This window comes from Chiloscyllium plagiosum, unplaced genomic scaffold (assembly GCF_037043375.1).
Source record: "Chiloscyllium plagiosum isolate Xiang-an unplaced genomic scaffold, Cpla_swu_hap1 HiC_scaffold_29, whole genome shotgun sequence".
In the NCBI taxonomy this organism is placed as follows: domain Eukaryota; kingdom Metazoa; phylum Chordata; class Chondrichthyes; order Orectolobiformes; family Hemiscylliidae; genus Chiloscyllium; species Chiloscyllium plagiosum.
The window spans coordinates 7,358,816-7,381,587 of NW_028270167.1; the positions used below are offsets into that span (position 1 = coordinate 7,358,816).

The 22,772-nt window shown below is 41.4% G+C and overlaps 1 protein-coding gene across 3 annotated transcripts in view; it reads left to right on the top strand.

Moving 5' to 3' along the window:
• Nucleotides 1-13,691, top strand: part of gkup (glucuronokinase with putative uridyl pyrophosphorylase) — a 57,034-nt gene extending 43,343 nt beyond the window's left edge. For 2 of the 3 annotated variants that reach the window (XM_087976344.1, XM_043676526.2), the window contains 7 exons: nt 2,092-2,152; nt 3,403-3,516; nt 5,721-5,778; nt 7,886-7,954; nt 9,726-9,789; nt 10,651-10,722; nt 11,497-13,691. In XM_087976344.1, the coding sequence (XP_087832470.1) occupies nt 2,092-2,152; nt 3,403-3,516; nt 5,721-5,778; nt 7,886-7,954; nt 9,726-9,789; nt 10,651-10,722; nt 11,497-11,565 (507 nt within the window). In that variant the 3' untranslated portion in view covers nt 11,566-13,691. The other variant, XM_087976343.1, reaches the window with a different exon arrangement.
• The last annotated feature ends 9,081 nt before the right edge of the window (nt 13,692-22,772 follow it).

Sequence of the window (22,772 nt, forward strand, 5' to 3'; positions counted from 1 at the left end):
TGGAGGCCCTGGTCATGGCGGATGGAGGTGTAGAGGGATTGGATATCCATGGTGAAGATGAGGCATTGGGGGGCCGGGGAAACGGAAGTCTTGGAGGAGGTGGAGGGCGTGGGTGGTGTCTTGAACATATGTGGGGAGTTCCTGGACTAGGGGGGATAGGACAGTGTCGAGGTAGGTAGAGATGAGTTCAGTGGGGCAGGAGCATGCTGAGACAATGGGTCGGCCAGGGTGGTCAGGCTTGTGGATCTTGGGAAGGAGGTAGAACTGGGCAGTGCGGGGTTCCTGGACTATGAGGTTGGAAGCTGTGGGTGGGAGATCTCCTGAGGTGATGAGGTTCTGTATGGTCTGGGAGATGATGGTTTGGTGATGGGGGGTGAGGTAATGGTCAAGGGGGCGGTAGGAAGAGGTGTCCTCGAGTTGGCGTTTGGCTTCAGCGATGTAGAGGTCAGTGCGCCAGACTACCACTGCGCCCCCTTTGTCCGCTGGCAAAGGTTGGGATTGGAGCAGAGGGATTGGAGGGCTGCGCGTTGTGAGGGTGAGAGGTGCCTAGCAATAGTGAAATACTGTACTGTCATTAAAAGAAAACACCAGTGGTTCATTCTTACCCTTTAGGGAAGGAAATATGATCCCTTCTCACCTGGGTGATTCAAAACCAGGTTCCCAGAACCTCAGTTTCTTGATTAATAGTCTAGTGTTAATACCTGATCTCGTCAACATATAAAGAGAGTGACTGCTCCTAATGCTAAAATGGTGGATAAAATGACCACTAGTGCATGCATAGATGAGGCTGGTCATGGCACCTCACTGGGACAGGCTTCAGCATAATTAATGTGGGTTAATTTTAAAAGAATCCCCTTGGCCTCTCCCTATTGCACACTCTCCTGGATCCTCATACCAATTCAGTTTGGAACAGAGGAGTAGATGATGACACTGGTTGGCACGATGTTACTTTTTTATTCACTCGTGGGACGTGGGTGTCTCTGGGTGGAGTTATTGCCTATCCCTGGCTGCCCTTGCACTGAGTGGTTTGCTGGACCATTTCAGAGAGCACTTGAGACAAACAACCACATTACTGTGGGTCTGGGGTCACATGTAGGCCAGATCAGGCGAGGTTGGCAGATTTCATTCTAATGGACATTAGAGAACCAGATGGGTTTTTGCAATAATCAATTGGGTGGCACAGTGACAAGCACTGTTGCCTTACAGCATGAGGGACCCAGGTTTGATTACAACCTTGGGTGACTGTCTATGTAGAATTTGTGCATTCTCCCTGTGTTTGAGTGGGTTTCTGCGAGGTGCTCTGGTTTCTTCCCACAGTCCAAAGATGTACAGGCTCAGTGTTTGTGCCATAGTTATGGCAGGGCTGTAGGGACAGGTTGGGTCTGGGATGCTGTTTGGAAGGTCATTGCAGACTTGATTGGCCAAATTCCCCCTATCTGCACCATTGTGATTTGCAGTCATCAGTAGATGCTTAATTCCAGATTTTTTTGTTGTTATTGAATTCAAGTGCTACCACCTGCTGTGATGGGATTCAAACCCAGGTCCCCAGAACCTGAGTTTCTTGGTTAATAGTCAGGTATTACTATCACTAGGCCATCACCTCCCCAGTTTGGGAAATATTTGGGAGAAGCGACTGCCGCTGTCTCATTGGGCAGTGACATCACATCACTACGCTGTGTTTCTGAGCTCATTCACAATAAATATGGCCGTGCATGAAGTCAGACCCAAAATAGTATCCTCTGAAATGGCCTAGCCAGCCACTCATTTACCAAGAAGGCAACTCATCACCACCTTCTCAAAGGCTGATCAATGATAGGCAATAAAAGTTGGCTTTGTCTACCTCTTGTGAAGGATTTTTAAAAAAGAATTAATTTATAATTTATCTTACTACTGAGTGTGGAAACTTGCTGTGCACAAAACACCTGTTGCATTTGATCGTAGCCACTGTGGCAAAAGTAGTATTTGGGTATGCTAAAGTATTTGCAGAAATGTTGGTTTATGTTACAGTACTAAGGAATATAACACATTGAATGCATCATTTAAAATGCCTCTGTCACATCTGCAACAAGTGAATTTTCTTTCTTAATTTAGGTTTATGAGGGATTGGTTTACATGGATTTCAACAAGGAGTTGTTGGAGAAACAAGGTTATGGTGAGGGAATGCTTTTAAAATTGTGTATTTATCTGTGTGCCATCAGAGAATCTGTAAAATCACCTTTGGGCTAGAGTCATCCTTGACTTTTCATTGACATGAAAATTCAGCCCATGAGGGAGACAGGAAAAAAAGAATACGTTGACTGTGTTGGCTGAAAAAAAGTGTGGGAGGAAGTTAACATGCAACATAAATATCAGCCTGGGCTCACTTGGCCAAAGAGTCTGTTTATGCATTGCTAATATAATAGGTGCACGTGTAAAAGCAGCAAGAACTTGGGGTGGCATGGTGGCTCAGTGGTTAGGACTGCTACCTCACAGCATCAGGGACCTGAGTTCAAATCCTGCCTTGGATGCCTATGTGAAGTTTGTATATTCTCCATGTTTCTGTGTGGCACCCTCCAGGTGCTCCAGTTTTCTCGAAAAATATGCAGGTTAGGTGAATTAGCCATGCTAAATTGCCCATAGTATTAGGTGCATTAGTCAAGGGTAAATGTAGGGTAGGGGAAAGGGGTCTGGGTGGGTTACTCTTCAAAGGGTTGGTGTGGACTTGTTGAGCCAAATGGTCTGTTTCCATATTGTGAGGAATCTAATCTGAACTTTAAAGGAAATGGCAAATTGACTGTACCATCTTCTCAAAGGGAACTAAAGATGGACAATAAATATTGGTCCAGCCAATGATGTCCAGGTCTCACGAGTGAATCAAAAACTCATATTTAAGATCAGGTCACTACATCATACACTTCCATTGTTACAACACAACTCCCATCACAGAATAACACCCAGAGTTTTATGCTATAATATCATGCCGTACCTCTTTTATCTAGCAACAGCAGTTGAATGCAATGGTAGAACAGTCAGTTACAGTAAAAGGGGTCATGTTCTTTAAATTAATCTCCAGATTACTATTAAGTAAAATAAATTCATTATTTATTTGCTTTCTTTTTGAGTCATAGTATTAATGGCAAAACCAATGATTAGTGCCTGGCTTATTTGTCCTTGAGAAGGTGATGGTGGACTTTTGGACTTGAACCACTGAAGATATGAAGCTGCTATAAGACTATTCTAATATCCCACAATGATGAGGGAATGATGATATCTTTCCAAGTCAGGAATGCACTATGATAGAAGGAAACTTGGATGCGACACATAATCATTATCATGCACCTGTCCTTAGTCTTCTGATCACAGGTCCGTTGAGATAAATGTCCTTGTTGCTTAATATATTTTATTTTCTCTTCTGTATTTTAGGTAGCTATGTTCCCATGGATATAAGCTGTGCACCACACTTCTGGCTTGCTTATATGGGAGATCCAAGTGATTCTGGGAAGATCCATAGTAATGTGCGACAGAGATGGCTCAATGGTTTGTTACTTGTTTTATTAGGTACAAGCATAATAAATGAGCCCTCTTGTGGTACAGTGGTAGTGTCCCTACCCCTGGACTAAGCGATCTGAGTTCAAGTCCTACCTGCTCTGGAGGTGTGTAATAACTTCTCTAAGCAGATTGATTAGAAAATGGGCTTTATATAGAAAAGAACATGATCTTAATTCCACCCAGAAATTAGGAAGTGAATATGATATCGGAGTGGGTACCTAATTCCAGTTTAACCTTACTTTTGTACAGTGCAGGTGCAAATGCTATTTATTCCCATGTATGGAATGTTACCTGCAGCAATTTCCAGCTAAACATTGTTCTTCTGGAAGGAACAATACCAGCTGAGCACCAGTTGTGTACATTCAAGTATAGTTTAGATGTCCATGTTGTGCAAACATTCGAGAAAGGACAGGGTATAATCTGCCAGACTCCATGCTGTTTTGGCTTGATGTAACTTCCACTTATCATCACATCAGTTAGTGGCCCTTGTGCAAACTATTGGCAAAGAAGGATTTATATTTACATAGCACCTTTCACAACCTCAGGATATTCTGAAGTGCTTTGTAACCAAAAGTATATGCTTGAAATGTAATAGTGGAGGAAGTGGGAGAAAAGAAACTTAGGGACAATTTAAGGAAGAAATCTGGGAAATCATTTTACTCACAGAGGAAAGTGTTGGAAGCCCATGGTGACAAGATGAAACAGTTACCAGTGCACCTTTTATATAATGTAAGGTACCTTCGATACATAGAGTTTGTCACTTGAAGAACCAGGTTCTGCTCCAATCTGAATGCTTGCAGTGTATCCACACTCTAGTAGAGCATTCTTGTGGCACGCTGTAGTGTCTTACCTGTGAGCCAGGAAGCTTAAAAATGTGTTGCTGGAAAAGCGCAGCAGGTCAGGCAGCATCAAAGGAGAAGGAGAATCGACATTTCGGGCATAAGCCCTTCTTCAGGAATGAGGAGGGTGTGCCAAGCAGGCTAAGATAAAAGGTAGGGAGGAGGGACTTGGAGGAGGGGCATTGGGAATGCGATAGGTGGAAGGAGGTTAAGGTGAGGGTGATAGGCCGGAGAGGGGGTGGGGCGGAGAGGTTGGGAAGAAGATTGCAGGTCAAGAAGGCGGTGCTGAGTCTGAGATTTGGGACTGAGAAAAGGTGGGGGGAGGGGAAATGAGAAAGCTGGAGAAATCTGCATTCATCCCTTGTGGTTGGAGAGTTCCTAGGCGGAAGATGAGTCGCTCTTCCTCCAGGCGCCATGTTGTCATGGTCTGGCAATGGAGGATGCCAAGGACCTGCATGTCCTTGGCGGAGTGGGAGGGGGAGTTATAGTGTTCAGCCACGGGGCGGTTGGGTTGGTTGGTTGGTGCGGGTGTCCCAGAGGTGTTCTCTGAAACGTTCCGCAAGTAGGCGACCTGTCTCCCCAATATATAGGAGACCACATCGGGTGCAGCGGATGCAGTAAATGATGTGTGTGGAGGTGCAGGTGAATTTCTGATGGATATTGAAGGATCCCTTGGGGCCTTGGAGGGAAGTGAGGGGGGAGGTGTTGGCGCAAGTTTTGCATTTCTCTGAATAGGTTGGTTAAGAAATAGCTGTGTGAAATGCAAACTTTTTTGACCTATTCTCTTTAATTGTTTTAGTACAGAAATCAATTCCTTATCATTTTTTTCTCAGGGACTCTACCACACCTGCTGTGGGTTTGGTTGAATTTTGCAGGAAATCCCTGGTTCTTTATTTCATCCTCTGTTTTTGATATTTGAGTTTCAGTTCTGTCTTATTGGGGCTACTAATGTGCACAAGATCTGTTTCAGTTCCATCTGCGGTTCTTTGTCCTTTTACTCACATACTCTCTTGCAAAGAGAATTTGCGTTTCATATCAAACAAACACAGCACATGTTAGAGAAACTGCAGGTCTGATAACATCCATGGAGAGAGAAACAGAGTTGACTTTTTGAGTCTGGTATGACTTATTCAGAATTGCATTTATTGCTGTCCATATCTTCGTCTCTTACCGCATTTCGTCATAGCCATACTCAAGGAATTTGGGAGCATCAACCCTCATTATTCTGAAGTAAATTCATTCTACCTGTTCAATGCTGATGGATAACTTGGGTCAATGTCATAATCAGTGGCATCTTTAACATTGTTTTTGCTAATGAATTGGAATTTATAGTAAATATTTTGTAATTTTCAGGTGATTCTGATGTTGTGGCAGCAATGAAAACGTTTGCAGAACTTACTGATCTGGCTAAGTAAGTGACTTTTAAGAAAAGTTGCATAATTCTGGTGAATTATCTATGAAGATTTTCTACATAGTAGTTTATTGTGGTTAACTTAACTGACGTTGGGGAGAATTTTCTTCCATGCACTGTAAATGGTAAGAGAGGAAGAAACAGCAGTTTCCAGAGAAACTTTTCAACCCTCTCATGTTGATAAGATTAATGCTAAAATTGAACATCTAGAGCTTTTTTATTGTGCATGATATTTATAGAGGAACGATCTTGGATCGTCAATATTATTGTTTTAAATTTTAGACCAGTATTGCAAAACTAAATATTTCAATAATATTAGCACTGCATTGCCACTAAAATATGTGTTCAGTCATGCACAAATCTACAAACTATTGACAAAGAAGAAAAAAAGCAAAAAGGTGCATTCTATTCAACTTTAAACTTTATGCATTGATGAAATTGGAATAACATTGAGGCAAGGGCTAGCAGGTCAACAGTATGAATTGGGAGCAGAAGTAGGCCATTCAGCCCCTCAATTCTGCTCTGGCATTCAATATCATGGCTGACCTGGTTACTCCAAGTTCCTGTGTGGCTGTATAATCCTTTCCCTCATTGCTTGTCTAGAGAAATACAGCAACATGAGATGACAGTTTACCTTTTACAGGATTGATAATAAGGATGGTGCTGCTTTTTGACTTGGGGCAGGGAAGTTGCATGCTCAACGGGTAATGTCAAAGAAAATGCACCTCTTCTCCTTGTAGGAAAATATGTGGTAGTACAGTACATCTATATCTTCATTGGCCAATTTCTGATATAACATAATAGTCTGAAAGGGCAGAGAGAGGGTGAGAGAAAGAGAGCGAGAGAGAGCAAGAGATAAATTGTCATCAATGGAGATTGCCATTTCTACTGGAACTTTGTCTAATAAATGGACAAAATACTCAAAAATTAATTACAGCAATCCTTTTATTTATCAACACCTATTGGACCAGGTACATTCCAGTTGATCGAATATGCCAGATAATCAAGAGGTACGCATATCGCAGTAAGCAAGCAAAGCTTTGAGACATTAGCATCCTTCCTAAAATCAATGTAGAAACACATAGAAGCATAATGCAGGGGGTGCACATTATCATTGTTATATTTTATTTACAGCATTAACGCATTATGGTGGATAATGTTTCATGGAACCCCTCCAATGTGGAAACAGCCATTTGGCCCAACAAATTCATATTGATCCTCCAAAGAATATCCTACCTAGACCCATTTCCTATTACTCTGCATTAGTCAGGGGTAAATGTAATTAAGCTATACATTCCTCAACACTATGGGCAATTTAGCATGGCCAATTCATCTAACTTGTACATCTTTGGATTGTGGGAGGAAACCGGAGCACCCGCAGGAAACACACACAGACATGGGGTGAATGTGCAACCTCCACACAGTCAGCCGAAACCTGAAATTGACCACAGGTCCCTATTGCTGTGAAGCAGAGGGCTAATCACTGAGTCACCATGCCATTCTTTTGTCAGTTTATCAATAGTGCCGGTTGATAAGGTGCCAGTTAAAACAAAGTTTACTGTCCTACCAAAGTATACATTTCTCAAAGAGTTGACATTAATCCCAGTGTGGATTGATATAATGCCTTTAAAGTAGAAAAAAAACGTCAAGACCCTTCACTGACTTACCCTACTTTATCTTTCCATATTTTTCCCAAATCCCCTCTTGTACCTCCATTGCCTTTCAAACTCTTATGTATCTCTTTTTTGCACATTTTTTGGAGCTGTATGAAACCCTTTAAATGCCTCCACCCCTCCTCTCCTGTCTCTCTCTTTAAAAGCATTCTCTTTTCCTTGGCTTGCTATTTATTTCCTAGCTATTTGCATTCCTCTATAAAGTTCATTTCTGTATGAAAGATACCAGTAAATGCGCAGTGCTGAATCTACCATTTCCATTTTACTTGGTAAAGTCTGAAAATGATTTCTTCCTCCACTTTTGACATCACAGTTTTGTGACAGAGCTAAAGAAAAAATAAAGTTGCTATAACCTATAGAAAACCTGTATTACTTTGTTTATAGAAAAGGCACACCTTTGTCAGTCAACAGGATCCCTTTTCTCCTTTGCACAGGATAGCCGTCGAGTGTAGGAATTGGAGTCAACTTTCTGAGCTGATGAACAAAAATTTTGAACTACGAAGGTAAGATCTCGTGTTTTTTGTTAAAAATATCAATGAAATGCAGATTTTAGAAATCAGAAACAAAAACAGAAGTAGTTGGAAAATCTCAGCAGCTCTGGCAGCAAATGTGGACAGAAAGCAGAGTTAACATTTCTGGTCCAATGACCCTTCTTTAGTTCTGAAGAAGGGTCACTGAACCTGAAACATTAACTTTTGCTTTCTCTCCATAGATGCTGGCATAGCTGCTGAGCCTTTCTCGCAATTTCTGTTCTTGTGTTTCAATCTGGCTTTGACAGATATTAATTAAAACTAATACTGTTCAGCTGGCTTCAAATGACTTTATAAAGAGCTGAAGTCACAGATCATGAAAGGAAGATATCTAATTTTAGGTCTAAACTGAGAATTCTCTCAGTCTGTAGAAGCAATATAAATATAAACCATTCACCAGAAAACTGAGGGGTTAAGTACAATGCTGGTCTTACACACATTGTGATTTAACATGATCAAAGACCCCTCCAAACCTGGTTGATATTCTCTTTCATCCTCTTCCATCGGGCAGTTTGTATACAACATACCAACAGATTCAAGAACAGCTTATTCAATAGACTTCTGAATGGACCTCTCAAATTTTAAATTTCATGTTGATCTCCATTTTTGTGCACCTTCTCTGCAGCCATAACATTGCATTATTTGCTCTGTTCTATTACTCTAATGCACTTTGTATAGTATGGCCTGCCTCTAATACACGGAAAACAAAACTTTGCACCATACCTAGGTACCTGTGACAATAATTAATCAAATCAAATTGAAGTTAACAGGGAGCAATATTGGGCAAGGTACAAAACTGACATTCCACCTTATCCTGTGTGTTTTCTGCATCGTGAGTTACGTTAAAATTACTCTGTGTTATATTACTACTTTCACGTTAAATGGCTTGTGCTATCCATTGAATTTGATTTAAATTTTGCATTTTGTTGAATTATATGGTATATTAAACATTAAAAAGTGTGGTTCAACAAACATACATAAAACCATAAGAAATAGGAACAGGGATAGGCCATTCGGCCCCTGCTCTGACATTCAATAGGATTATGACTGATCCAAAATTCCTCATATCTACTTTCCTGCCCTTTCCCCATAACCCTTAATTCCCCTACTGACCAATAATCTATCGATCTCAGTCTTTAATATACGCAAGGACCCTGCCCCCATAGCTCTCTGTGGCAAGGAGTTCCAAATATTCACAATTCGCTATGTGAGAAAATTCCACCTAATTTCAGTCTTAAATTGACACCCCTATATTCTGAGACTATGTCCTCTAGTCCTAGAGTGTCCCATAATACAGAAAGAACAACCCTAGGTTTACGTTATATGACACCATTCAGCAAGCGATTGAGCAAGTTGTTGAAATTCGGTAGGGTATGTCATGATTAAATGCTCACAATTCCTAAGAGAATAAGTTTCTGATCTGCTGTCTCATGTTTGGCAGCTGCATTTGAACACCACATGAACTGCCCACAGACTTTATGGGAAAACCGTCAGGAAAATCATTTTTGGACCATACACACCTATCACCTGGTACAATACTGTTCACTTTCACTGACAGAACCTGCTGAGCAATTAGTTTAACTCTTAGAAAAGGAAAGAGAAACTGATATAATACTGAGTATTTTGGAGACAGAATATCTGTTCCATGGTTAAATTTGATTGGGAAATAAAATGTTCTTAAGTGATTAAATAATAAAACTTATATTTTCTGAGTATCTGTATTAAATATTTTCTGTTGTTACAGGTCTATATACACAGATGCTTGTCTGGGCCAAGGAAATTTGAGAATGGTGGAACTTGGCAGACAGGTTTCTTCAAAACTGTTATATTTCTGGCTAATACAATCTATATTTGCATTAAGTATGATAATGGATTTAGGTGTAATAAAATATTTAAATAAAGTACATTATCATGCATGACAACTGACAATGTAGTCACAAATGCGTTATATTCAATTGAAATGAAAGGTTCCGTTGTCATGTGGTGCACATTTCCCTTACATTTTAGTTAATTGTAGTTTAATTTGTCAAAAAACGATGGTACAGGCAGTCCCCAGTTTGCAAACATTCAACTTACAAACACTCATACTTTCGATCGAGATCCCGTATTAACAAAAATGTAAAGATCCGATATGTGAATTATTACTCATATTTACAAATGGCTGCATTGTTTTACGTTCTGAATTATGTACAAATCAACTTATGACTGTACTCAGGAGTGGAATCCATTCATATCCTGGGGACTGTCTGTTTAAGGGAAACTAAAGGAGGTGGAATTTAAAATGTGACAGAAGAATTAAAAACGGAAAACCTGCTTAATAAACTGTGACTTATCACATAAACTACTGTAACTTTGCTTTCAGACTGCCTTCTGGTCACATGGTAAACAGCAATAACTATTGTTTCAGAATGGTTAACAACAAACTTAATGCAAGTCACCTCTAACAAAATTGATTCCAGTATGACATTATAGCAATGAAAATTTTAAGAACACCAGGATTCTTGGTTAAAATTTTAAGTTGCAAAATTTACTTTTGATTTAATTAACCAAATGACTATGTTCTGTTAAATTGATAGTTTTCAGTTTGTATGCTGCACTGTCAAAATTTAATGTATGGTCCAGTATTTACAGAAAGAAAATGCTTTACTATCTGTCTGTTACTTTGGCAGTTTGGCTCAGCGGTAAAGCTTCCTGGCAGTGGAGGAGCAGTGATTGGTCTCTGCCTAGATCCTGACAACTTGGTAGGTCGAAATAATTCTTTCTGCATTAAAGTAGGTCAGTGGCAGGAGTTGTGAGTTAGAAAAGAAATTAACCAAAATCCTTTTGAGAATCATTCAGAAGCAAGCATTTGTTCCCACTTTAGGATCTTGACATCAAGTCAACATTTGACTAAGTCTGACATCAAGCATCTCTACAGAAATTGAGTTCAGTGTGAATCTGAGAGGAAACTCTCCACTGCTTGAAGTCACAAAAGAAGATGGTTGTGTTTGTTGGAGTTCAGTTATCTCAGCTCCAGTGGCAACAGTGTATACCATCCACAAAATGGATGGGTCCTTCGACAGACCTTTCGTAGCTGTATCCTCTACCATTAAGAAGAGCAAGAACATCAGATGTGTGGAACAATGCCATTTTCAAAATTTCCTTCGTGTTATATACCATCCAGTCTTACAACTATAGCAATGTTACCTCACTGTTGACTAGAACTCCTTGAGTTTATGAGTGTGCCGATATCACGTGGACCGTAGTGGTCAACAAAGGCAGCTCACCAGTACTTTCTCAAGGCCAATTTGGGATGAGCAACAAATGCTGACCGCACCGGTGATACCCACATCCCATGAAAGGATAAAAAGGACATTTTAATGTCAATGAGACTAACAGGCACAACCATTGACCATGTTAGTTTTGCGGCAAACTCTGAGCCAGCTGTTTTCTGTTTATTGTTAGTCTGCTTTACTTAAGATTTGCTTGAATTGAATTTGATATATTGCTGACATGTTCTTCCATTTTCTTTCAAGGTTGAGTTAAAGAAAGCATTCCAGGAAGCTGGGTTTGTTATCTGCGATGTTGTTCCATATGGGCCTTGAGTTTCATGAAAGTTTTTTAAACGTATTAATTGTAAAGGAGCTATATCAGTAGGAAAATAGGTTGAAATGAAAAATGTAATAGTAAAATGATTCACTTAGACTTGAATTGGAAAGAAAAATGAAGAAAACTACTACCACGGTACAATTTGTTTAAACATTATTAGTTTAGAGGATATCTTGTCTTGCAAAGAACAAAAGCTCAGCTACTTGATGCTGATGTGAAATAATGTTCGGATGTTTGAGAGATGTTACAAACATTGTAAGACCATTGGATCTCTGACTGAAACTAATGGACAGTTCTCCAAATTCATAAACATCGGTGAATATCCACCAATCTAATGAGTTTAAGACATGCATTATATAATGTCTCAAATTTTAAATATATTACTGAAACATACACTAATGGATACATAAAAGGAAGTGACAAAGAGATCTCATGCATATTAAATAACATTATCAACTGGTTGACAAAATGGTTGACAAATATCATTTGAGCCCAGTGGATAAATGACAGCCATGAATTGTTATTTGTATCCAACTACCATGCTCTCTGAATTGTATCTAGTTCCAGAACAATGGGAAATATTTGTTTCCAAAATAAGCTTCCGACATCCATTTTACTGATTTTGAGTAACTCCTGCTTATAATCCTAAAACAGACAATTATTTCAGAACAAAAGGCACTTATGTAAGTACATGAATAGGAAAGGTTTGGAAGGATATGGGCCAGGAGCATACAGGTGAGACTAGTTTAGATTGGGATTATGCTTGGGACTGGTTGGGCCGAAGGGTCTGTTTCTGTGCTGTATGACTCAATGTCCAGGTAGTGTTAAGATGCACCCCTTTTTCCCAAGATAGTGTAATGAGTTACACAGAACATGGAGTTGAAGGAAGATTAAGATATAAGAACCAGAAACAACAGCAGGCCATTCGACCCTTCAACCTACTCCACCATTCAATTGGATCATGGCTGATTTGAAATTCCACACGTCCTCTTTCGTGTACTCTTTCCCCATAATCCTTGACTCACCTACTGATCAAGAATCTATCTCAGCCTTAAGTATACAAAGACTCTGCCCCCACAGTTGTCTGTGGCAAAGGTTTCCAAAATCTCTCACCCCTCTGAAAAGAAATTCCTCCTTATCTCAGTCTTAAATCGGCTCCCCTTTATTGTGAGACGATGCTCTCTGGTCCTCGACTCTCCTGTGAGGGTACATATCCTCTCAGCACTTACCCTGTCAAGCCCCTTAAGAATCTGCTTTGTTATAATGAGATCACCTCTCAGTCTTCTAAACTCCAGTGAGTGGAGTCCCAACCTGTTTAGCCTTTGCTCATAAGACAATCCCTCCATACCAGGGATCATTGTGGTGAACCTACTCTGAACTGTCTCCAATGAAATGATATCTTACCTTAAAAAAGGAGACCGAAACTGCCCACAGTGCTCCAGATGTGGTCTGACCAGCACCTTGTAGATTGTTGCAGTAAGACGTCCCCTACTCTTAAATTCCAACTCCCTTGAATTAAGTGTCAACATTTCATTAGCCTGATTACCTCCTGCCCCTGGATGCTAGCTTTCTGTGTTTCGTGCATCATTGTCTCCAGGGCCTTTTGTGTTACCGCTTTCTCAATTTAAATAATATTCTGGTTTTTTTAGATTAGATCCCCTACAGTATGGAAACAGGCCCTTCAGCCCAACAATTTCACATCGATCCTCCAAAGAGTAACCCACCCAGACCTAATCCTGTTATTTACCCCTGACTATGGGCAATTTAGCATGACCAATTCACCTGACCTGCACATCTTTGGATTGTGAGAGGAAACCAGAGCACCCAGAGGAAACCCACACCAACACAGGGAGAATATGCAAACTCCACACAGACAGTCACCCAAGACAGGAATCAAACCTGGGTCTCTGGTGCTGTGAGGCAGCAGTGCTAACCACTAAGCCATCACATTTTTTTTGTTCTTCCTTCCAAATTGAACAACTTTACATTTTCCCGCATTATACTCCATTTGCCTACTTTTTGCCCATTTACCTAATTTATCAATATCTCTCTGATTTTGAGATCATTGGGGTGGAGGAGGTAAAAGTTGGATTTAAGTTACATATAAAGAAAGTGAAATAAACATTAGGGAAGACTGATGGAATTTAGGAGGAGAGATCAAAGACACAGACAGAAAAAGTAAAAGAAAAACACTAATAAACTTCAGAAGAAATAAAATTTCACATTTGTAAAATGATATTTTCAAGCCAGAGTAATGAATTTGGAGCAATTATCACAATTATGTAATTAAAAATTATTTTCGTTAACCCTGATTACACCAGCCTTGACTTTTTCTGGCATCCTTAGTCAGGAGGTAGCATGGAAGTACTCCAACGTTATGCCATTGGGTTACCTTAATGTCACTCCCATTAACAATTGCCGTAGTTCATCTTCTGGTAGGTTGATATTTCTGAAATCAGCTTCTGGATGTCTGTGTTCTGGATTTGCAAATGTGTAAATACAAGAAATTGTCTCATTTACTGTACTGTAATGGTTAATCCTGACTGTCCCACAGCTAGTATAAATGTAAATCCAGGCTAATACCATTTAGAAATCAGTGGCAAAGGTTATAAACTGCTTCAGGTCATCTTGAAGATGAAGTAAATTTGATCTATTAGCTCAGTTGGCTGGACAGCTAGCTTGTATTGCAGAATAATGACAAGAGTATGAAGTTCAATTCCCACACTGGCTGAAGTAACTATGAAGAACTCACCTTCTGCTCTTGTCTGAGGCATGGTGGCCCTTAGGTTAAACCTCCATCAGTCATCTCTCTCTGATAAGAGAGTGGTCTTATGGTCTGAAAAGGCTTTGACATCTTCTACCTTTAAATTTGATGGGCTGTTCCATTCATTCTTTGAGACTAATAATTGCTGCAATACTTTTAGTGTATCTAAAAATAAGTCGGTGTTGATTAACTTGTGAATTCAACTGCAAGCTTATTGTAACCTTTCATGGCAAGAAATGTTCATTAGTTGCCTCCTATGGAACAAGCCTGGACCATTAATTCAAGTGGCAGCAGGGAATGGTGGTGAACAATCCAATTTCTAAATTCAGATTGCAGTCAGGACATCAAATGTATGTTATCTAGGATAGTAGATTTTTGGAAGTTTCTCCTATCATTTCTTTATGTATGTGGCAACCAGGACTTTCTGATTTATCACAGAGATTGTTGCTGCTACAGAGATCACAAACACAGTTACAGAGTCTTGAAGCAACTGGCTTGGCTGGTTGAAATACTAACCTGATTTTCATGTTTACTACATCAAGCTACACTGCCCACGCAACCATGCCCAGCCGTTTGTCTGATGGGTTCAAGTAGCAAAATCATTACTCTCTCTTTGTCACGGAATAAACAATTACCCGAATGTCAAAATCTGTCCCCAATGAGTTGTGAGTTTTTACATATATAAATAATGAATCAAATATACTGTGACGTTAGATGCATATTGATCATACACTGCCTTAATAATGTAATATATAGAAAATTGCACATCTTTAGTTTATGGTACCTGATGTCTTATCAATCATTTTATTGGTACAATTATGTTGAGATTAATGATAGATGTATGTGTTTTTCTATGATGGATTTAAGTATATTTTTCAATTGAAAGAATTAATAACATTGAAACATTTTCTACATCAAAAAGCTGTCTTGTCTCTTATCTCAGATTTTAATAACCATAACCTTTATTCATCAAAGAGAGGGACGTGAGGATTGTTGAGGTTAGGGGGACAGGCATGCGAATATATTTGGGCAGGTCAATATAATGAAGGAGGAAGTGTTGGTTGTCTCGAAATAAATTAAGGTAGACATGTCCCTCGAGCCAGGCAGGATCTCTCCCAGGATACTCTGGGAGGCAAGGAAGGAAATAGCTGGGGCTTTAACAAATAGCTTTGCATCCTTTTTGGCCTCAGGTGAGGTTCCAGAGGATAGGAGAATGGCCAATGTTGATCCTGTTTAAGAAGGGATTCAGAGATAATCCAGTTAATTACATGTAAATGATGTGGATGCCGTTGGAGAAGATACTGAGAGACAGGATTTGTTCACATTTAGAAGTGAATGAACTTTGTCAGTGATAGGTAGCATGAGTTTGTGCGGGAAGGTCATGCCCCACCAACTTGATTGAATTTTTCGAGAAGGTGACCAGAATGATTGATGAGGGAAGGGCTGTGGATGTTGTTTACATGGGTTTTAGTAAGGCATTTGATGACGTACCTCTTGGCAGGCTGGTACAGAAGGTAGAGTCTCATGAGATCCAGGATGAGCTGGCTAGATAGATACAAAACTGGCTTGGTTATAGACAGAGAGTAGCAGTGGCAGATTGCTTTTCGGAATGGAGCTCAGTAATTGGTGGTGTTCCACAGGGATCAGAGCTGGGACCTTTGTTGTTTATAATATATATAAGTAATCTGGGTGAAAATGTAGATGGTCTTCTGAGTAGGTTTGTGGATGACACTAAAATTGGCGGAGTTGCAGGCAGTGAGGAGGTTTGTTAAAGGATATAGCAGGATATAGATAGATTGGTGATTTGGGCAGGGAAATGGCAAATGGAGTTTAATCCGGATAAATGCAATGTGATGCACTTTGGAAGATCAAATTCAGGTGCAAACTATACAATAAACAGCAGACCTCTTAGGAGCATTGTCATACAGAGGGATCTAGGCAGAACAAGTGTAACAGATCCCTGCAAGTGGCAACACAGGTGCTGAGGTGGTCAAGAAAGCTTATAGCACACTTGTCTTCTTTGGCCGGGGCATCGAATATAAAAGTTGGCAAGTTGTGTCACAGCTGTACAAAACTTTAGTTAGGCCACATTTGGAATATTGCATGCAGTTCTGGTTGCCACACTACCAGAAGGACGTGGATGCTTTGGAGAGGATGCAGAGGAGGTTTGCCAGGATGTTGCCTGGTCTGGAGCGTTTTAGTAATGAGTAAAGGTTGGATGAACTCTGATTGTTTTCACTGGAAAGACAGATGCTGAAGGTTGACTTGATAGAGGTCTACAAAATTATGAGAGGCATAGATAGGGTGGATAGTCAGAGGTTTCTTCCAAGGGTGAAAAAGATCCGCTACAAGAGGGCACGGGATCAAGGTGAGAGGGGGAATGTTCATGGAGAAGTCCAAAGAAAGTTTTTCACACAGTGTCTGGAACACGCTGCCAGTGAAGGCAGTGGAAGTACGCCCATTAGCACCATTAAGGTGTATCATGATGGACAATGACACATTGGGAGGCCAACAATGGGATAGAAACCTCGCATGGGCTATAAATAGTGGGTTTAAATTAGGATTAGGAATTGGCACAGGCTTGTTGAGCTGAAGGGAGTTGTGTGGGGGGTATATAAAGAACAAGAGAAGGGATACGGTGAATAAGTGGTCAATTGCTGGTGGCATAAAAGTAAATATTCAGTAAGTGGGGCCAAAGGTGGACTGGGTGGGGTCACAACAGGGGTGTGGTCAATAGTAAAGCGGTGTTTATTGAGTTGGTGGGGCTATAGTGGAGTGCAGTCAATGAATGGGCGGGGTTTATGTCGGGGCAGTGGGAACGTAGCCAATAGAAGGGACGGGGCTTGGGGCGTGGTCGAAAGAAGCGGCGAGGCTCAGTGACACAATCGATGGAAGGGGCGGGGGCGCGATCAATAGAGGGAGGGGGGCTTCTGGGCGAGGTCAGTGGAAGGGCGGGGCTTCTGGGCGCGGTCAGTGGCAGGGGCGGGGCTTCTGGGCGCGGTCAGTGGAAGGGGCGGGGCGTCTGGGGCGAGGCAGTGAAAGGGGCGGGACTTCTTGGCGCGGTCGGTGGAAGGGGCGGGGGCGTAGTGAAATGTAGGGGCGGGGCTTTAGGGCGAGGCAGTGGAAGGGCGGGGCTTCTGGGGCGCACGCGGGGTCCGGTTTTGGCGCCAGTTGAGAAACGGTTTTCCGAGCGGCTTCAGCGTGCGGGAGTCCGCAATGTGACTGATCTCCCTGGTTTATGTTCACAACCTGAGAAAAAAAACTATTGAGGCAAATGTCTGTAGAGGTTTGCTGTCTTTCGGATGGTGGGTACAAGACTTTGCTCATTTGATAAAGAGATGATGGGAGTAGAAAATTAAATGGGTTTCTGGCTTTTCAGTGCCTCGAATTTAAAAGCAAAATCATTGAAGCCATCATCTCTTACTGAATTAGACAGCTGTGCGAAGGGAAAATCTCTGCAGACCATAACAGCCCTGGGAATGGAACAGGATATGTTGATTTTGCAGAGGTCTGGCATGGCCATGATGGGTAGAATGGCCTCCTGTGTTGTAATCGCTCAGTGATTCAATCTTTTCCAACCATCAACCCCTGTGGACACTGAAATAAAAGCAGTAAATATTCAACAGATTTGGCAGTGACTGGAGAGAGAAACTGAGCTAGTGTTTTTCAGGTTAAGGTCTTATTGCATTCTGAACCAACAATTCCTCAAAGTCTTATCTTTTGCACATCTCTACAGGTCATTGGTTAGGCCACTGTTGGAATACTGCGTGCAGTTCTGGTCTCCTTCCTATCGGAAAGACGTGAAACTTGAAAGGGTTCAGAAAAGATTTACAAGGATGTTGCCAGGGTTGGAGGATCTGAGCTACAGGGAGAGGCTGAACAGGCTGGGGCTGTTTTCCCTGGAGCATCGGAGGCTGAGGGGTGACCTTATAGAGGTTTACAAAATTATGAGGGGCATGGATAGGGTAAATAGGCAAAGTCTTTTCCCTGGGGTTGGGGAGCCCAGAACTAGAGGTCATAGGTTTAGGGTGAGAGGGGAAAGATATAAAAGAGACCAATGGGGCAACTCTTTCACACAGAGGGTGGTACGTGTATGGAATGAGCTGCCAGAGGAAGTGGTGGAGTTGAGTACAATTACAATATTTAAGAGGCATTTGGATGGGTATATGTATAAGAAGGAGGGGTATGGGCTGGGTGCTGGCAGATGGGACTAGATTGAGTTGGGATATATGTTTGTCATGGACAGGCTGGGCCGAAGGGTCTTTCCGTGCTGTACATCTCTATGACTCTTCCGAGGTTGCCAATGACGCAATATTGACCTGGAGTCTCCAGGAGTTGAGAACAAATCTCTGGGACATTGCTGTGCGGAAACTATGGGGAAGAAAATATAATAAGGACATCAACCAAAATTCAGTTGTACATTTTCTTTGAACTCTAAATGTAAATGGTAGCCATGATGTAGAGGTGCCAGTATTGGACTGGGATGGACAAAGTTCAAAATCAAAATGTAGGGAAAAGGGGCTTGTTTGGCTGATGGTCAAATGGCATCTTATTGGATAATGAGTTTTAATTTTCAGTTGGTGTAGAAGACTACTTTGTCACAAGAAGGGTATCTTTTTAATCAAGATGCTCAGATTTGTGATGAAATCTCTGGAACTGGTAGGATTTAATCCTGGGCCTTCCAGCTCAGAGGCAGGGACACTACCACTGCACCACAAAGTCCTATTGGTATTTTTTATTTGTTCATGGAATCTGGGCATCGCCGTGTAGGCATCACTTTATTGCCCATCACTAGGCTGCGATGTACTGCTTGAACTGTTGCAGTTCCTGCGATGCGGGGCCATTTACAGATCTATTAGGAAGAGATGTCTGGAATGTGAGGTCAAGTTAGATGCTGAAAACACATTTTGATCACATTTGTCAACATTAGTCGTTTGCTATAGTATTGGTGGCTCTGCTTTTAGTGTTGTTAGTTCCAAATACTTCATTTTTCCTCCCCATCTCACTCTTGTATCTTCTTCCTCAAAAATCATTACTTTGGTCTGCTCTTAATACAACTTCCATGGCCCACAGTCCATTATACAATTATCAGCTGTTATCAATTCTGTTTACAGGTGATGAAAAGTATTGGCCAAACCTGACATCTATTCCACGACCATCATAAAGGTTTTATTTTTATGTCAGCTCAAGTTATGCAAGCCTTCATGCTGCATTCTGACTCACAGGAGCAATGAGAAAGTTCTATATGTGTTAAAGAGTTAAATAAAAGTTTAATGTTGATCAAATTATAATCCTATACTGAATTTCACAATTTCTGGTGAATCTCAGTATTTTGCCAAATAGGGTCACAGGCACAAGCAGTTTTGGATGAAAGCCAGTGCACTTTTAGCTGGCAACATTACTTAAATTTCTGCCTTGAAGATGTCCTATAAATTCTTTCTTTGTTTAACTATTTCCAAACATTTAGTTCTACTTGCTCAGACATTTGTGTGGAATATGTAACTGTTATGAATAAAAATAGCATGCAGCTAACAAAGTTCAGAGTATATATATATCTTTGGTTTTTCTTGTAATGCTAAATCAATTGGACAGGATTTCCAGAGGCAGATTTTTAGGTTCAATGAAACATTAGGTAGTATTATTGGGATTGTATATTCATTTGCCGATCTGCTGTGGTTTTCTTCAGACGTTTTGTCACCTCCCTAGAGTGACATAGTCAATCTGTTTTTGATACAGTATTGGTGGTCTGTCCCACCTCCTATTTATTATCATGATTATGTAGTTAAATCTTTGAATACCCTATATAAATTTAGTTAAAAATCACACAACACCAGGTTATAGTCCAACAGGTTTAATTGGAAGCACATTAGCTTTTGGAGCACTGCTCCTTCATCAGGTGATTGTGGAGGACAGAATTCTAAGGCACAGAATTTATAGCAAAAATTTACAGTGTGATATAACTGAAATTATACATTGAAAAATACCTTGATTGTCTGTTGAGTCTTTCATCTGTTCGAATACCATGATAGTTTCACTTCTTTCATGTGTAAATCACAAAACCTTTTTTTAAAAGTTGCATTCTCATGTTAGCTGTAACAATTGATGTTAGCTAGATAATATGTTGAAGCTGTTAGCCCCCTGTGTTCTCTGTCTATACCATGATGTTTGGATTGATTCTAATCTAAAAAGTGAGATAACAGAGTTTTACCTGAATTCATGCAGTTTTTGAGCAAAGTACAATGTAACTCTGCAAGTACAAATTTACCCCACAAAATATATGTGTGCATGTGGGTCTTTGTGTCTGTCTGTGTGTGTGTGTGTGTGTGTGTCTGGGTTGAGGGTTGTGAGTGTGAGAGAGAATGTATATGTGTGTAGTGAGTGTAGAGTGGTCTGAGTCTCTGAGAGGATGCCTGTGTGAGTGTGTGTGTCTGTAATGGTGTGTAGGAGTGTCTATGTGTGTGTATACTGGAGTGGTGGTCACCTGTAATGTGACATGAACCCAGGGTACCCTATGGGTACCGAACTTAGCAATCAGCCTCTGCTCGGCCACTTTTCACTGGTGCCTGTCCTGAAGTCCGCCTTGGAGGATGGTCACCCGAAGGTTCGAGGTCGAATATCCTGGTCCACTGAAGTGTTCCCCAACTGGGAGGGAACACTCCTGTCTGTTGATTGTTGTGCGGTGCCCATTTGTCCGTTGTCGCAGCCTTTGCTCAGTTTCCCCAATGTACCATGCCTCAGGGCATCCTTGCCTGCAAGATATAAGATAGACAACATTGGATGAGCCACATGAGTACCTGCCATGTACAAGGTGGGAGGTGTCCCCACGTGTAATGGTGGTATCCATGTCCACATTCTGATACGTCTTGCAGCGTCTACCGTGACAGAGTTGTATGGAGTTGTCCTGAGAGCCAGGCAGCTTGCTACGAACAATGATTTGTTCCAGCTTCCACCCAAAACACATTAAAACAGCCTATGGACAAGCCCTGCGCATACACCGGATCTGCTCAGATAAGGAGGAACGTGACGGGCACCTGGAAGTACTCAGGGATGCCCTCATAAGAATGGCGTACGATGCTCAAGTCATCGACCACCAGTTCCGACGTGCCACAGCAAGGAACCGTAATGACCTCCTCAGGAGACAGACGTGCTGCAACTGAAAGGGTACCCTTCGTTGTTCAGTACTTCCCAGGAGCTGAAAAACTATGCCATGTTCTTTGTGACCTGCAACACATTATCAATAAAGATGAGCACCTCGCCAAGACCTTCCCCACACCTCCACTGCTTGCCTTTAAACAACTGCCAAACTTCAAACAAATCATTGTTCATAGCAAGTTGCCTGGCTCTCAGGACAACTCCATACAACCCTGTCACAGTCGGCGGTGCAAGACGTGTCAGAGTGTGGCATGGTACATTGGGGAAACTGAGCAAAGGCTACGACAACGGACGAATGGGCACTGCACAACAATCAACAGACAGGAGTGTTCCCTCCCAGTTGGGGAATACTTCAGTGGTCCTGGACATTCGACCTCAGAACTTCGGGTGACCATCCTCCAAGGCGGAATTCGGGACAGGCAGCAGTGAAAAGTGGCCGAGCAGAGGCTGATTGCTAAGTTCTGTACCCATAGGGAGGGCCTCAACCGGGACCTTGGGTTCCTGTCACATTGCACTGTACACACACACAGGCACTCCTATACACACACATACACATGGACACACAAATACACAGACATGCACACAGGGACTCACACACACCCTTACAGACACACACACTCCCACACTCACAGGCATCTTCTCAGAGACTTAGACCACTCTACACTCATGCACACACATATACACTTTCTCTCACAGACACTCACAACCCCCAACCCCAGACACGCACACATACTCACAAATGCACCCCCTCACAGACTTAGGACACTCTACACACACATATACACTCTTTCTCACACTCACAATCCCAACCCAGACAGACACACACACAGACCGACACAAAGACCCACATGCACACAGATTTTGTGGGGTGAATTTGTACTTGCAGAGTTACATTGTACTTTGCTCAAGAACTGCATGAATTCATGTAAAACTCTGTAATCTCACTTTTTAGATTAGAATCAATCTAAACATCATGGCATAGACAGAGAATACAGGGGGCTAACACCTTTCAACATATTGTCTAGTTAACATCAATTGTTACAGCTAACCTGAGAATGCAACTTTTTAAAAAAAGGTTTTGTGATTTACACATGAAAGAAGTGAAGCTATCACGATTTTCGAACAGATGAAAGACTCAACAGACAATCAAGGTATTTTTCAATGTATAATTTCAGTTACATCACACTGTAAATTTTTGCTATAAATTCTGTGCCTTAGAATTGTGTCCTCCACAATCACCTGATGAAGGAGCGGTGCTCCGAAAGCTAATGTGCTTCCAATTAAACC